General features: G+C 45.6%; 1 protein-coding gene and 2 long non-coding RNA genes across 4 annotated transcripts in view; 1 reads left to right on the top strand and 2 right to left on the bottom strand.

Moving 5' to 3' along the window:
• Positions 1-11,750: 11,750 nt before the first annotated feature.
• On the bottom strand, positions 11,751-14,225 carry LOC112219960. The gene is made up of 2 exons (XR_006079489.1): positions 14,170-14,225; positions 11,751-13,755 (listed from the first exon to the last, which is right to left on the bottom strand). It is a non-coding gene; the product is annotated as an uncharacterized LOC112219960 (long non-coding RNA).
• Positions 13,856-14,826, top strand: LOC121840221. 2 transcript variants are annotated; one of them, XR_006079490.1, is made up of 3 exons: positions 13,856-14,093; positions 14,451-14,611; positions 14,742-14,826. It is a non-coding gene; the product is annotated as an uncharacterized LOC121840221 (long non-coding RNA). The 2 variants fall into 2 exon arrangements; XR_006079491.1 differs by having other exon boundaries at positions 13,872-13,901; positions 14,223-14,611.
• A 1,262-nt stretch (positions 14,827-16,088) lies between these two features.
• Positions 16,089-16,417, bottom strand: part of LOC112238228 (MOB kinase activator 3B) — a gene marked incomplete in the record, with an annotated part of 83,423 nt that continues 83,094 nt past the window's right edge. Inside the window, 1 exon segment of the mRNA XM_042302766.1 lies at positions 16,089-16,417. Coding sequence (XP_042158700.1) covers positions 16,392-16,417 — 26 coding nt within the window.

The following is a 16,417-nucleotide window of genomic DNA, read 5'->3' as shown; positions in this document are numbered from 1 at the left end:
ACATGATACTAACTCTGGTTTCTATAGGCAGGAGGACATGATACTAACTCTGGTTTCTATAGGCAGGAGGACATGATACTAACTCTGGTTTCTATAGGCAGGAGGACATGATACTAACTCTGGTTTCTATAGGCAGGAGGACATGATACTAACTCTGGTTTCTATAGGCAGGAGGACAAGATATTAAATCTGGTTACTATAGGCAGGAGGACATGATACTAACTCTGGTTTCTATAGGCAGGAGGACATGATACTAACTATAGTTTCTATAGGCAGGAGGACATTATACCAACTATAGTTTCTATAGGCAGGAGGACATGATACTAACTCTGGTTTCTATAGGCAGGAGGACATGATACTAACTCTGGTTTCTATAGGCAGGAGGACATTATACTAACTATAGTTTCTATAGGCAGGAGGACATGATACTAACTCTGGTTTCTATAGGCAGGAGGACATGATACTAACTCTGGTTTCTATAGGAAGGAGGAGATGGTTTGAGCAGTGGAGGAGGAGATGGTACGAGGAGATGTAGCCCTGACATCTGTATTCTGCCCTGCAGGGTGGTATGCTGTCCTGACATCTGTACCTGGGTAGTGTTCTGAAAAAATAATTCATAAACAACTTCTCTCTGGTCTCTCATCCTAATTAGACTCAAACCAATTGGCCTACCGTGCCTCCAGGGGTGTTGATGATGCGTTACTGGTCATGCTGAACAATATCTACCAACATTAAGAAAAGGCAAATAGCCTCGTGAAAATTGTAATCATTGACTACCGTAGCGCGTTTAACACCATCCAACCCCACCTTCTGGTGGATAACCCAGTGAATTTGGGTGTCAACTCTCTACTGATCAAGTGGATGAATAGTTTCCTTGTGAACGGTACTCAACAAAATAAGTTTACCTCTGCCGTTTCTGCGTCTAGATCGGTGAATACGGGAGCCCCTCAAGGTTGCGTTCTTTCACCGATCCTGTACACACTCTACACAAACGATTGTCAAGCCTCTGATGCAGCCCACCATTTTGTTTTTTATATGCAGATGACACCGTTGTTGTGGGTTTCTTTCACCAAAGACCAAGTCTCTCTTCAAGGGTTTTTGAGAGAAACTGAAAAATTCATCCAGTGGTGTGCAAATAACTTTCTTGAAATGAACGTTAAGAAAACAAAAGAGATGGAAATTGATTTCAGAGGGAACAAAACTCCACTAACCCCATACGAAAATCAACCAGTCAATAGAGTGGCCACACATAAATACCTGGGAATCGAAATAAACAATAAACTGAAATTCAAGGACTGTCCCTTTTGTTATGTTTTGGTACCCTTCCTGCCGAGAGTGCTGACCTTTAGTCTGATATGCATGTTCAGCAACATGTGAGTTCAAGACCAAGTCAAGATTCAGCCGTTGATTAAGATGGCGGGAAGGATCATTGATATAGATCATGAATCAGCCACCGACGTGTACACACAACTCATCCTCCTAAAACTTGAAAGTATTTTACAGGACAGTGATCATCGCCTTCACTCAAAATTCAGTCACAATAGCAGCAGGACAAGAGACTTCTTCAGTAGAAAATGGGGACTATTTTATTCCAACAACCATTAGGCTGTATAATAGATAGTCTGTTTGTCCCTCCAGTATACAGCATATTGTACTTTCACTTTAAATGTCTATAGCACTTTGAATGTATTATTTTGTGTCGTTTCTGTGTTTTCATATTTTATGTACCGTATTTTTAAGCACATGACCAAATTAATTTCCCCCCTGGTGGGATAATAAAGTTGATCTGAATCTGAGGAACTGTGGAGCTAGAGTTACCATTGGGTTCTTGGTCACCTCCTTGACCAAGGCCCTTCTCCACTGATTGGTAAGTTTGGCCATGCGGCCAGCTCTAGGAAGAGTCTTGGTGGTTCCAAACTTCTTCCATTTAAGAATGATGGAGGCCACTGTGTTCTTGGGGACCTTCAATGCTGCAGAAATGTTTTGATACCCTTCCCCAGATCTGTGCCTCGACACAATCCTGTCTCTGAGTTCTACAGACAATTCCTTTGACCTCATTGTTTTTTGTCAACTGTGGGACCTTATATAGACAGGTGTGTGCCTTTCCAAATCATGCCCAATCAACTGAATTTACCACAGGTGGACTCCAATCAAGTTGCAGAAACATCTCAAGGATGATCAGTGGAAACGGGATGCACCTGAGCACACTTTTGAGTCTCATAGCAAAGGGTCTGAATACTTAAGTAAATAAGGTACTTCTGTTTTTTATTTTTAATAAATTTGCAAACATTTCTAAAAACCTGTTTTTGCTTTGTCCCTATGGGTATTGTGATTACATTGTTTATTTAATCCATTTTAGAATAAGGCTGTAATGTAACAAAAATGTGGGAAAGTCAAGGGGTCTGAATACTTTCTGAATGCTCTGTAGGTGAACAGCGACTGTAGCTATCAGTACAACCGGTTAGCTGTTAATGACTAAAGCAACTTGAGTATGACCGAGCCCTCTCTGTCTGTACCCACTCTGCTGGCCCTGTAAATAACATCTATACAGCTATTATATTATCTCTGATAACAACATCAGTCGGCCTAATAGCTGTCAGGAAGCTGGTTAAATGGCCAAGGTGGTTTAATATTACACAGCTGTTAGGAAGCTGGTTAAATGGTGGTTTCCTGCTCTGATATTACACAGCTGTTAGGAAGCTGGTTAAATGGTGGTTTCCTGCTCTAATATTACACAGCTGTTAGGAAGCTGGTTAAATGGTGGTTTCCTGCTCTGATATTACACAGCTGTCAGGAAGCTGGTTAAATGGTGGTTTCCTGCTCTCAGGAGCTGGAGCAGTGAGTATTCTGTACTCTGATCTCACAACCGCAATAAACATCTCTGTCCACGTCATGAGGGCATCCAGCTCCCGAGATACTATAAAAACAGACATTGTGAGATCAGAGTACAGAATACTCACAGCTTCACACTCCTCACTCTGTGGTTGTCATGGCGCACCCTCTATTCCAAACAGGCCGTTTGGTATTCATTAGAAACAGGGAATTGCTGAATGTTTTCATAGCTAGATTTAGCAAGATTTCCTCTTGTTCTCCTCTGTGAAAGTTTGCAGTTTCACTTCTGTTTATCTCGTCAAAAAAAAAGTTGTTGATTCTGTCACATAAATGTAATCGGACCCCTTGTCACATCCTGACCTTAGTTCCTTTTTTATGTCTCTGTGTTAGGTTGGTCAGGGGGTGAGTTGGGGTGGGCATTCTATGTTTTGTTCTGTGTGTTATATTTCTATGTGTTTGACCTGGTATGGTTCCCAATCGTTGTCTCTGATTGAGAACCATACTTAGGCAGCCTGTTTTCCCACTATGGGTTGTGGGTAGTTGTTTTCTGTGTGTTTTCACAGAATTGTTTTGATTTTTATTTCTTCCCTTCACTTTGTTATTTTGTATTTTTCGTGTTCTGATATAATAAATGATCATGGACACTTACAACGCTGCATTTTGGTCCGATCCTTCCTACTCCTCATCAGATGAAGAAGAAGTTCGTTACACCCCTTGACTTTTTCCACATTTTGTTACGGTACAGCCTTATACTAAAATGGATGAAATAGATTTTTTCCCTCATCTATCGACACACAATACCCCATAATGACAAAGCAAAAATCATTATTAGTCACATGCGCCGAATACAACAGGTGTAGTAGGCCTTACAGTAGACCTTACAGTGAGTTGCTTACTTACGAGCCGCTAACCAACAATGCAGTTACATTTTTTATTATAAATACGGATGAGAATAAGAAATAAAAGTAACAAGTAATTAAAGAGCAGCAGTAAAATAACAATAGTGAGACTATATACGGGGGGGTACCGGTACAGAGTCAATGTGCCGGGGCACCGGTTAGTTGAGGTAATATGTACATAGAGTTATTAAAGTGACAATGCATAGATGATAACAACAGAGAGTAGCAGTGGTGTAAAAGAGGGGGACAATGCAAATAGTCCGGGTAGCCATTTGATTAGCTGTTCAGGAGTCTTATGGCTTGGGGGTAGAGGCTGTTTAGAAGCCTCCTGGATCTAGACTTGGCACTCTGGTACCGCTTGCCATGCGGTAGCAGAGAGAAAAGTCTAAGACTAGGGTGGCTGGAGTCTGACAATTTTTAGGGCCTTCCTCTGACGCAGCCTGGTATAGAGGTCCTGGATGGCAGGAAGCTTGTCCCCAGTGATGTACCGGGCCGTACACATTACCCTCTGTAGTGGCTTACGGTCGGAGGCCGAGCAGTTACCATAACAGGCATTGATGCAACTAGTCAGGATGCTCTCGATGGTGCAGCTGTAGAACCTTTTGAGGATCTGAGGACCCATGCCAAATCTTTTGCCTCCTGAGGGGGAATAGGTTTTGTTGTGCCCTCTTCACGACTGTCTTGGTGTGCTTGGACCATGTTAGGTTGTTGGTGATGAGAATGGGGGCACGCTCGGCCCTCTTTTTCCTGTAGTCCACAATCCTCTCCTTTGTCTTGATCACGTTGAGGGAGAGGTTGTTGTCCTGGCACCACACTACCAGGTCTCTGACCCCCTCCCTATAGGCTGTCTCATTGTTGTCTGTGATCAGGCCTACCACTGTTGTGTCATCTGCAAACTTAATGATGGTGTTGGAGTCGTGCCTGGCCGTGCAGTCATGAGTGAACAGGGAGTACAGGAGGGGGCTGAGCACACACCCCTGAGGGGCCACGTGTTGAGGATCAGTGTGGCGGATGTATTGTTACCTACCCTTACCACCTGGGGACGGCCCGTCAGCAAGTCCAGGATCCAGTTGCAGAGGGAGGTGTTTAGTCCCAGGGTCCTTAGCTTAGTGATGAGCTTTGAGGGCACTATGGTGTTGAACGCTGAGCTGTAGTCAATGAATAGAATTCTCACATAGGTGTTCCTTTTGTCCAGGTGGGAAAGGGCAGTATGGATTGCAATAGAGATTGCATCATCTGTGGATCTGTTGGGGCGGTATGCAAATTGGAGTGGGTCTAGGGTTTCTGGTATGATGGTGTTGATGTGAGTCATGACCAGCCTTTTAAAGCACTTCATGACTACAGACATGAGTGCTACAGGGCGGCAGGGTAGCCTAGTGGTTAGAGTGTTGGACCAGTAACCGGAAGGTTGCAAGTTCAAACCCCCGAGCTGACAAGGCACAAATCTGTCGTTCTGCCCCTGAACAGGCAGTTAACCCACTGCCTGTTCCTAAGAATTTGTTCTTAACTGACTTGCCTAGTTAAATAAAGGTAAAATAAAAAAAAGTAATTTAGGCAGGTCACCTTAGTGTTTTGGGAACAGGGACTATGGTGATCTGCTTAAAACATGTTGGTATTATAAAATCGGACAGGGAGAGGTTGAAAATGTCAGTGAATAGAGACACTTGCCAGTTGGTCAGCGCATGCTCGGAGTACATGTCCTGGTAATCCGTATGGCCCTGCGGCCTTGTGAATGTTGACCTGTTTTAAGGTCTTACTCACATCTGCTGCGGAGAGCGTGATCACACAGTGTTCCGCAACAGCTGGTGCTCTCATGCATGTTTCAGTGCCATTTGCCCTTGAAGTGAGCATAGAAGTAGGTTAGCTCATCTGGTAGGCTCGTGTCACTGGGCAGTTCTCAGGTGTGCTTCCCTTTGTAGTGTGTAATGGTTTGCAAGCCCTGCCACATCCGACGAGTGTCAGAGCCGGTGTAGTAGGCATAGCGGGATTTCTTATATGTTTCTTATATGTTTCTGGGTTAGAATCCCGCTCCTTGAAAGTGCTCAGATGAAACAGATGCTAAACTACAGGACTGTTTTGCACAGCTGAAATGTGTTCCGGGATTCCTCCGATGGCATTGAGGAGTACACCACATCAGTCATTGGCTTCATCAATAAGTGCATCAATGACGTCGTCCCCACAGTGACCCCAACCAGAAGCCATGGATTACAGGCAGCATCTGCACTGAGCTAAAGGCTAGAGCTGCCGCTTTCAAGGAGCGGGATTCTAATCTTGGATCTTGGAGACATTCCACTGCACGCGCCGAGCATGTATCCCTGGTGCGCAAAGTGCCTGTTGGAGCCTGTTGGAGCAGTCCGTCTCCATTCTAGGGCATCGCATTTCCACTTCAGGAGTGGAGATGGAGAGTGACCGCATTGCAGCCATGCGTAATGGCTGCCAAGAGACATGCAGTGGTCAGCTGAGGCGGACGGGGCTTTTAGGCACCTGAGGGCTTTGTTTACCTCGGCTCCTGTGTTGGCCCATACGGATCCCTATTTGCCGTTCATTGTGGAGGTGAATGCTTCCGAGGCTGGGATAGCAGCTGTGTTCTCTCAGCGCTCAGATCTCTGAACTGTACTGACTAGATCTCTGTACTGACTAGATCTCTGTACTGACTAGATCTATGCACTGTACTGACTAGATCTCTGTACTGACTAGATCTCTGTACTGACTAGATCTCTGCACAGTACTGACTAGATCTCTGCACAGTCCTGACTAGATCTCTGCACAGTCCTGACTAGATCTCTGCACAGTCCTGACTAGATCTCTGCACAGTACTGACTAGATATCTGCACAGTACTGACTAGATCTCTGCACAGTACTGACTAGATCTCTGCACAGCACTGACTAGATCTCTGCACTGTACTGACTAGATCTTTCTACTGTACTGACTAAATCGCTATACTGTACTGACTACAGAGTCCAATGGCGGCAAGCTTTACACCTCTCCAGTCGACGCTTGGTATTGCATGGTGATCTTAGGCTCGTGTGCGGCTGCTCGGCCATGGAAACCCATTTAATGAAGCACTCAAAAACAGATATTGTGCTGGCGTTGCTTTCAGAGGCAGTTTGGAACTCGGTAGAGTGTGTTGAAACCGAGGCCAGACGATTTTTACGCACTTCGCGCTTCAGCACTCGGCGGTCCCGTTCTGTGAGCTTGTATGGCCTACCACTTTGCGGCTTAGCCGTTTTTGCTCCTAGATGTTTCCAACAATTACAGTTGACCGGGGCAGCTCTAGTAGGGCAGAAATTTGATGAACTGACTTGTTGAAAAAGGTGGCATCCTATGACGGTGCCCCGTTGAAAGTCACTGAGCTCTTCAGTAAGGACTTTCTACTGATACTATTTGTCTATGGAGATTGCATGGCTGTGTGCTCAATTTTATACACCTGTCAGCAACGGGTGTGGCTGATATAGCCGAAACCACTAATTTGAAGGGCTGTCCACATACTTTTGTATATAAGGTATAGCTACAGTCTCTCTGCTGCCTCCATTCCCTCCTCGTATCTGAGTGTTATTTATCAAATAAACAATTGTCTCAGAGCCAGGGGTTTCCTTCCTTTGTGTTCAGCCTCCTGACATAACGCTATTCCCGTTAAATCGTCTTTTATCTCATCTCAGACATTGGCCTTGTCACAAATGGCACCCTATTAATATATAGTGCACTCCTTTTGACCAGGGCCTATAGGGATTTATTATGTAGAGAATAGGGTGCCATTTTGGATTCAGAAATCGTGAAATTCCTGCAGGCAAGGTTGGCAGACTTCAGAAAAGTAAATAATAACTAAATGTACTGAATAAGACTCACATTAATTTCTGGAGTCAACAGCTGTGTTCGAATACTCATACTAACCTCACTAACCGTACTTTTTGTGACGTAAATTGAGTATGTAGTGTGCCAAAAGTTCCCTGATGTCGTACTACATTCACCAAAACATGAAGTATACAAGCAGTGAACACTATTTACGTGCTTGTAGGGCCCATAATGCAATTCTTCCTAAAATGGGCGTGGCTTCAGAACATTTTCGGATTTGAAGAAAATGGTGGAAAATATGCAGCCGAAGTCTGACGAGAACTGATTCAAATTCATTACTTTAATTCTGACAAATGTAAGGAAAATGTTGAGCAATGTAATAAAGCAATAACTTTTCAAATAAGTTACGTTATGTTGGCTGACAATTTGTTAGCTACACTATCCTTACAAAACCACATATCATTACAGCAGTATATTAGTATGTTAGGTAGCTACCGAAGTAACGTCGCTAGTTGGCTACTAATACATCGAACTTTCCAGTATATTAACTATGTGCTATCTAAATAACTACCCAGCGTTTATTGACTCGATCATTCTTAGCTTAGCTAATTGGCATAGTCATTGTTAATTCGGGTGCATTCGTAAATTCGCTCTGGCTATTTTCTCAGATTCCAGAGCACAGAATAACTGATGAATTTACAAACACTCAACACCTGTTGAATATGACCGGTGTCAGTAAACGTTGTCAAAAAAGCGTAATTAAATTGTTGCCAGCAGCTCACCAACACTCTGGATAACATGAAAACAGCCTAACCAGCTGTGAGCAAAATGGTCAAAGTGAGGTGTTCTCTCATTTGTGTCAGGAAGTAGGTAAAATGCTAGCCAACGCTAGCCAGTTTGCTGGACTGCTGTTGTGAGGTTGGATTAACCCTACTCCACGGCCAGAGCATCCAGTGTGCGCTCTGAATTTACGAACACCCAGAGGGCACTCTGGCACACCAGACTGAATTTACGAACACCCAGAGGGCACTCTGGCACACCAAATTGAATTTACGAACACCCAGAGGGCACTCTGGCACACCAGACCGAATTTACGAACACCCAGAGGGCACTCTGGCACACCAAATTGAATTTACGAACACCCAGAGGGCACTCTGGCACACCAAATTGAATTTACGAACACCCAGAGGGCACTCTGGCACACCAGACCGAATTTACGAACACCCAGAGGGCACTCTGGCACACCAAATTGAATTTACGAACACCCAGAGGGCACTCTGGCACACCAGACCGAATTTATGAAACACACATGAAGTCATAAAATGTCTAGCTAGTCATTTTTAATGCTAACAAGCTAGCAAGAGGTTGCATAGCAACAGAATCAACTTCCAGTAGACAGACATCGCGCCAGTACGCTCAACTGAAAGGATACCGTTCATTTACAGTATAATGAAATTATATTTATTTATTTAATTTATACAGCTTATTAGTATGGGTATTGGAACACAGGTAACGTTTTTCCCGTTTTCGAGTGGCATCGAAACTGGATAAGGAGACCGGTGTGGTACAGGTGAATTCACTACTTTATGCACTGTGGAAAGATACAGAAATGGTCTACAATGCATTCTCCTTTGATGACTTCAATGACGAGTTCGACTATGATGTGGTGATCGAAAAACGGAATATAAACATTTTGTGCCACGGAGCAACGCGATTCACCAACGAGCTTCCATAAACGGATTTGGAAAAAGAGACAGTCTTTTGTGAGGAATCTGGTATGAGCAAGCTGAACACTGCGAGTTTGGAACTGCAAAAACACAAACAAATAAGGGACAGGATTTGTGATGGACATTATGGATAGCGATGTTTCACTAAAGCTACAGCCAGACTTGACCGTGGAGAAGCAAGCCAGTCAGAGCAGAGAAAGCAGCAGCGCGGGAGCTGACAACTACATTGAAGAGGTGAGACTCAAACCACAGCATCACAACAAACATTCTTAAGCAGACTGCTTGCAAGCCAGAACAAACAGTTTCAGAAAAGAAACAGTCAGTCAAAACAGGGAAAATTGCTCAAGTTGTAACCGCAGCCATTGTCCAGGAAGCAACAGAAAAATGCAGGAAGTATAAAATGGGTCAAAGTGGAAGATGAAATGCAAAGGGGATTCTGTTAGGATCAGTTGCCAAGCAGTATGATTCTGAAGATCAGTGGCATGTTGAGCTCCCAGTGAATGGCACACGTGGGGCAAGTTCAAGATGGAAACTGGTGCTGATATTATAGTGATGCCTCAGAGCACTTACCAGAGCTTGCCACAGCGCCCCCAGCTGGCTAACATTGAAACTGCTGTTCACAGCCCAGGTGGCAGGATTGATTGTATGGGGATTTAAAAAAAAAAGTTTATTTAACTAGGCAAGTCAGTTAAGAACAAATTCTTATTTACAATGACGGCCTAGGAACAGTGGGTTAACTGCCATATTTTTACCTTGTCAGCTCAGGACTACAATCTAGTAGCCTTTCGTTTACTGGCCCAACGCTCTAACTACTAGGCTACCTAACCACGAGTGAAAGAAAAGGAGAAATGTATAAATTCTGGATCTTTGTGATTCGAGGACCATACGTTAATAACATACTTAGCACAACCGTTGCATGAAAGACGGCTTTGGTCCTCAGAACAGATGTGTTCAGAGAGATAGGCCTACTGAACTGTGAACCGGTCAAGATTGAGTTTAGGTCCTCAGAACAGATGTCACAGTCCCTGTGGGGAGATTCTGTAGTCCCTGTGGGGAGATTCTGTAGTCCCTGTGGGGAGATTCTGTAGTCCCTGTGGGGAGATTCTGCAGTCCCTGTGGGGAGATTCTGTAGTCCCTGTGGGGAGATTCTGTAGTCCCTGTGAGGAGATTCTGTAGTCCCTGTGGGGAGATTCTGTAGTCCCTGTGGGGAGATTCTGTAGTCCCTGTGGGGAGATTCTTTAGTCCCTGTGGGGAGATTCTGTAGTCCCTGTGGGGAGATTCTTTAGTCCCTGTGAGGAGATTCTTTAGTCCCTGTGGGGAGATTCTGTAGTCCCTGTGGGGAGATTCTGTCCCTGTGGGGAGATCCCTGTAGTCCCTGTGAGGAGATTCTAGTCCCTGTGGGGAGATTCCCTGTGGGGAGATTCTGTAGTCCCTGTGAGGAGATTCTGTAGTCCCTGTGGGGAGATTCTGTAGTCCCTGTGGGGAGATTCTGTAGTCCCTGTGGGGAGATTCTGTAGTCCCTGTGGGAAGATTCTGTAGTCCCTGTGGGGAGATTCTGTAGTCCCTGTGGGGAGATTCTGTAGTCCCTGTGGGGAGATTCTGTAGTCCCTAGTCCCTGTGGGGAGATTCTTTAGTCCCTGTGGGGAGATTCTGTAGTCCCTGTGGGGAGATTCTGTAGTCCCTGTGGGGAGATTCTGCAGTCCCTGTGGGGAGATTCTGTAGTCCCTGTGGGGAGATTCTGTAGTCCCTGTGAGGAGATTCTGTAGTCCCTGTGAGGAGATTCTGTAGTCCCTGTGGGGAGATTCTGTAGTCCCTGTGGGGAGATTCTGTAGTCCCTGTGGGGAGATTCTGTAGTCCCTGTGGGGAGATTCTGTAGTCCCTGTGGGGAGATTCTGCTTCACGCTCCTTCTGTTTTGGAATAACCAGTGCGCCAGAGATCTTTCACAGGGAGATGAGCTCCTGAGAGGACGGATAACATACTGGTCTATGGTGCAGCAAACAAGGGAAAAACACAACAGGAATCTGAGCAAAGTGCTACAGACCATCAAAGAGTCAGGACTACAAGCTGAACAAAGACAAAGTGCCACTTTGGGAAGTAAGGAGATACAATACTTCGGTCATGTGATCGGAGCAGACTTAAGAGCCCAATCCTGTAGTCAGTTATACCACAGTTGGTATACAGGAAGTTGTAGAGCTAGGGAGAGTGTGTCCAGGGTTCTTTTTCCTTTCGCCTCTAAGTTCTCTCATTTATCCTCAAAGAGACTCATGACTTGGAATACTTGCTGTTGCCATGACAAACAGTCTCCTGCCTTTTACAAAACATTTTTTACATTTGTATTTTTTACAACCATCCATTTCATAAATGGGAGACATTAGAGATGAGTTAATCAGACGAAGAGATTGACACTCCGCGTTTCTCTCAACAACAGATGTACACAACAACAGTAGAATGTGAAACTACCCCCCCCCCCCAAATGAAATGACAGGAAGAGTCTGAGAAAGGAATCAAAAAAACACTTTATTGTTTCTGGTGTCTAGTGTTGACATGGAATCATGAACAGTCAAACAGCATTTAAAAAACACAGAACAGTAAATATATGTGTCAGTGTTTTTCTTTAGTAAAAACAGAAATAAACCTTCAGCTACTGTGTAAGACCGAGGCTGGGACTTTTACACGTTAGGCTACAGACTGTGATGATTGTATTGACAGACTGGATGGTCAGTGTTGTTAAAGTCTCACACAGGACTACCATATTCCCCAGGACAAAGATGTCAGCACTACAGGTTCAGATTTAAATAGAAAGAAGTCCTCACAGTGAGGTGATTGAAAAAACATGATCGATGATTGATGTACATCTTACTTGAAGAGTAAGTCAATGCTAACAGCACTTTAAAAGGACCTGTGAAACTACCAAAGCTACAGTTGGTTATTCCATTTGTACTGTTGTTATTGATCATTCTGGGTACCTGAAGTCAAGTCACAGTATTTAAGTTTAAAAAAAAACCAAACAAAAGTATTTATTTAACAAAAATGTGGAAGAAACACCGCTGTCCATATGCTTTTGAATAATAAAATGTACACTGATGAAACATCAAATTAACTCGACGTGATTCAACAAATAAATGTCATTGTTATAAACTATAAACTAAGCAATCACAGATTCAACCACATGAACAGCAGCTAAATCATAACGGCTCCCAGCCAAACACACGATGACACTTGTCATGTCTGCAAGGTTAAACTCACAAAACATAAGACTAATTTAATGAAATCAACTGAATGATTTGGCCGTGTCCACGCTAAAGACTGTTATTACAAACATGAAAACTTAAAAATCATCACAAGATGTTATCTGTTCATTTGAAAAGTACCAGGAAAAGCAGGTTTCCGAGACGAGACATAATTAAACAACAAAAACCATGTCATCGTTGGAGAGGAAATAGACAAACTTTAACCAATAAAACCTCATCTGTGTATCCTCACCTCATCCGTGTATTAAAACCTCATCAGTGTATCCTCACCTCATCCGTGTATTAAAACCTCATCCGTGTATCATTACCTCATCAGTGTATTAAAACCTCATCAGTGTATCCTCACCTCACCCGTGTATCCTCACCTCATCAGTGTATTAAAACCTCATCAGTGTATCCTCACCTCACCCGTGTATCCTCACCTCATCCGTGTATTAAAACCTCATCCGTGTATCATTACCTCATCAGTGTATTAAAACCTCATCAGTGTATCCTCACCTCACCCGTGTATCCTCACCTCATCAGTGTATTAAAACCTCATCAGTGTATCCTCACCTCACCCGTGTATCCTCACCTCATCAGTGTATTAAAACCTCATCAGTGTATCCTCACCTCACCCGTGTATCCTCACCTCATCAGTGTATTAAAACCTCATCAGTGTATCCTCACCTCATCCGTGTATTAAAACCTCATCAGTGTATTAAAACCTCATCTGTGTATTAACCATGTGCAGCATTCGACAAAGATTTAGTCCTACTGTAGAGTGCCCCATAGTGGAGAAAGGAGGTCAAACCTAGTGTGTAGATTCTACCAGCAGTCAGTCAGGTGGTCCTAGTAGTCATAGCGTTGCGTCTCAAATGGAATCCCATTCCCTATATAGTGCACTACTTTGAAACTTCAGAACCCACAGGGCTCTGGTCTAAAGTAGTGTACAATATAGGGAATAGGGTGTCATAGGGCTCTGGTCTAAAGTAGTGTACAATATAGGGAATAGGGTGCCATTTTAGATGTACCACTATTATGCAATCAACTCATGTAAAAGTTAGTTACTGAGCTCCTCCTCAATGACGTGGTGATACAGAGGGAGGTCCTCCTCAGTGATGTGGTGTTAGAGGGAGGTCCTCCTCAGTGATGTGGTGTTAGAGGGAGGTCCTCCTCAGTGATGTGGTGATACAGAGGGAGGTCCTCCTCAGTGATGTGGTGTTAGAGGGAGGTCCTCCTCAACGACGTGGTGATACAGAGGGAGGTCCTCCTCAGTGATGTGGTGTTAGAGAGGGAGGGATGTGGTGATACAAAGGGAGGTCCTCCTCAACGACGTGGTGACAAAGGGAGGTCCTACTCAGTGACGTTGTGATACAGAGGGAGGTCCTCCTCAGTGATGTGGTGTTAGAGAGGGAGGTCCTCCTCAGTGACGTGGTGATACAGAGGGAGGTCCTCCTCAACAACGTGGTGTTAGAGAGGGAGGTCCTCCTCAACGATGTGGTGTTAGAGGGAGGTCCTCCTCAGTGATGTGGTGTTAGAGAGAGGTCGTCCTCAGTGACGTGGTGATACAGAGGGAGGTCCTCCTCAGTGATGTGGTGTTAGAGGGAGGTCCTCCTCAGTGACGTGGTGTGTTCAGTGATGTGGTGTTAGAGGGAGGTCCTCCTCAGTAGAGAGGGAGGTCCACCTCAGTGATGTGGTGTTAGAGGGAGGTCCTCCTCAACGACGTGGTGTTAGGAGGTCCTCCTCAACGACGTGGTGATACAAAGGGAGGTCCTCCTCAACGACGTGGTGATACAAAGGGAGGTCCTACTCAGTGACGTTGTGTTAGAGAGGGAGGTCCTCCTCAGTGACATGGTGTTAGAGAGGGAGGTCCTCCTCAGTGACGTGGTGTTAGAGAGGGAGGTCCTCCTCAACAACGTGGTGTTAGAGAGAGAGGTCCTCCTCAACGATGTGGTGTTAGAGGAGGTCGTCCTCAGTGACGTGGTGATACAGAGGGAGGTCCTCCTCAGTGATGTGGTGTTAGAGGGAGGTCGTCCTCAGTGACGTGGTGATACAGAGGGAGGTCCTCCTCAGTGATGTGGTGTTAGAGGGAGGTCCTCCTCAACGACGTGGTGTTAGAGAGGGAGGTCCACCTCAGTGATGTGGTGTTAGAGGGAGGTGACGTGTGTTACAGACGTGGTGGGAGGTCCTCCTCCTCCTCAGTGATGTGGTGTTAGAGAGGAGGTCCTCCTCAGTGACATGGTGTTACAGAGGGAGGTCCTCCTCAGTGATGTGGTGTTAGAGGGAGGTCCTCCTCAACGACGTGGTGTTAGAGAGGGAGGTCCTCCTCAGTGATGTGGTGTTAGAGGGAGGTCCTCCTCAGTGACGTGGTGATACAGAGGGAGGTCCTCCTCAGTGATGTGGTGATACAAAGGGAGGTCCTCCTCAACGACGTGGTGATACAGAGGGAGGTTCCTCAGTGATGTGGTGTTAGAGGGAGGTCCTCCTCAACACGTGGTGTAGAGAGGGAGGTCCTCCTCAGTGTTGTGTTAGAGAGGGAGGTCCTCCTCAGTGACGTGGTGTTAGAGAGGGAGGTCCTCCTCAACAACGTGGTGTTAGAGAGGGAGGTCCTCCTCAGTGACGATGTGGTGTTAGAGGGAGGTCCTCCTCAGTGACGTGGTGTTAGAGAGGGAGGTCCTCCTCAACGATGTGGTGATATAGAGGGAGGTCCTCCTCAACGACGTGGTGATTAGAGGGAGGTCCTCCTCAACGACGTGGTGATACAGAGGGAGTTCCTCCTCAGTGACGTGGTGTTAGAGGGATGTCCTCCTCAGTGACGTGGTGTTACAAGAGGGAGGTCCTCCTCAGTGACGTGGTGTTAGAGAGGGAGGTCCTCCTCAGTGACGTGGTGTTAGAGAGGGAGGTCCTCCTCAACGATGTGGTGATATAGAGGGAGGTCCTCCTCAGTGACGTGGTGATACAGAAGGAGGTCCTCCTCAGTGACGTGGTGTTAGAGAGGGAGGTTCTCCTCAGTGACGTGGTGATACAGAAGGAGGTCCTCCTCAGTGACGTGGTGTTACAGAGGGAGGTCCTCCTCAGTGACGTGGTGTTACAGAGGGAGGTCCTCCTCAGTGACGTGGTGTTAGAGAGGGAGGTCCTCCTCAGTGACGTGGTGTTAGAGAGGGAGATCCTCCTCAGTGACGTGGTGTTAGAGAGGGAGGTCCTCCTCAGTGACGTGGTGATACAGAGGGAGGTCCTCCTCAGTGACGTGGTGATACAGAGGGAGGTCCTCCTCAGTGACGTAGTGTTAGAGGGAGGTCCTCCTCAGTGATGTGGTGTTAGAGGGAGGTCCTCCTCAGTGATGTGGTGTTAGAGAGGGAGGTCCTTTCTAACTACAGTAGAAATAGTAGAATGTCTTTGCTACAGTGTTCATCCATCATCCATCCATCCAGCCATCTATCCATCATCTATCCATCATCCATCCATCCAGCCATCATCCATCCATCCATCCAGCCATCTATCCATCATCTATCCATCATCCATCCATATATCCCTCCCTCCATCCATCCAGCCAGCCATCTGTCCATCATCCATCCAGCCATCTATCCATCATCCATCCATCATCCATTCATTCAATCATCCATTCATTATTCATTCATTCGTTCGTTCATTCATCCATCCATATATCCAGCCAGCCAGCCAGCCAGCCAGTCAGTCAGTCAGCCAGCCAGGTATATCTGCAGGTAGCAGGTTCTTCTCTTGCTATCGGAATGACAGTGATGACATCGAGCTAGTTGAATCACACTGATGATGTCATCAAGCTTCAGAGTCAACTGTGTACCCCTCCGTATCTCCATGGTAACCTCCTGCGGAGCCAGCAGGGCGTCCCAGACAGTCCCTCAGCTGCTCCAGTGGTTCTGCTACTCCTCAGTGACACATCCCAGAAGTCATCT

This window comes from Oncorhynchus tshawytscha, linkage group LG20 (assembly GCF_018296145.1).
Source record: "Oncorhynchus tshawytscha isolate Ot180627B linkage group LG20, Otsh_v2.0, whole genome shotgun sequence".
Taxonomy (NCBI): domain Eukaryota; kingdom Metazoa; phylum Chordata; class Actinopteri; order Salmoniformes; family Salmonidae; genus Oncorhynchus; species Oncorhynchus tshawytscha.
The sequence above is the reverse complement of the archived record's forward strand: the minus strand, read 5'-3'. Positions and strand labels throughout refer to the sequence as shown.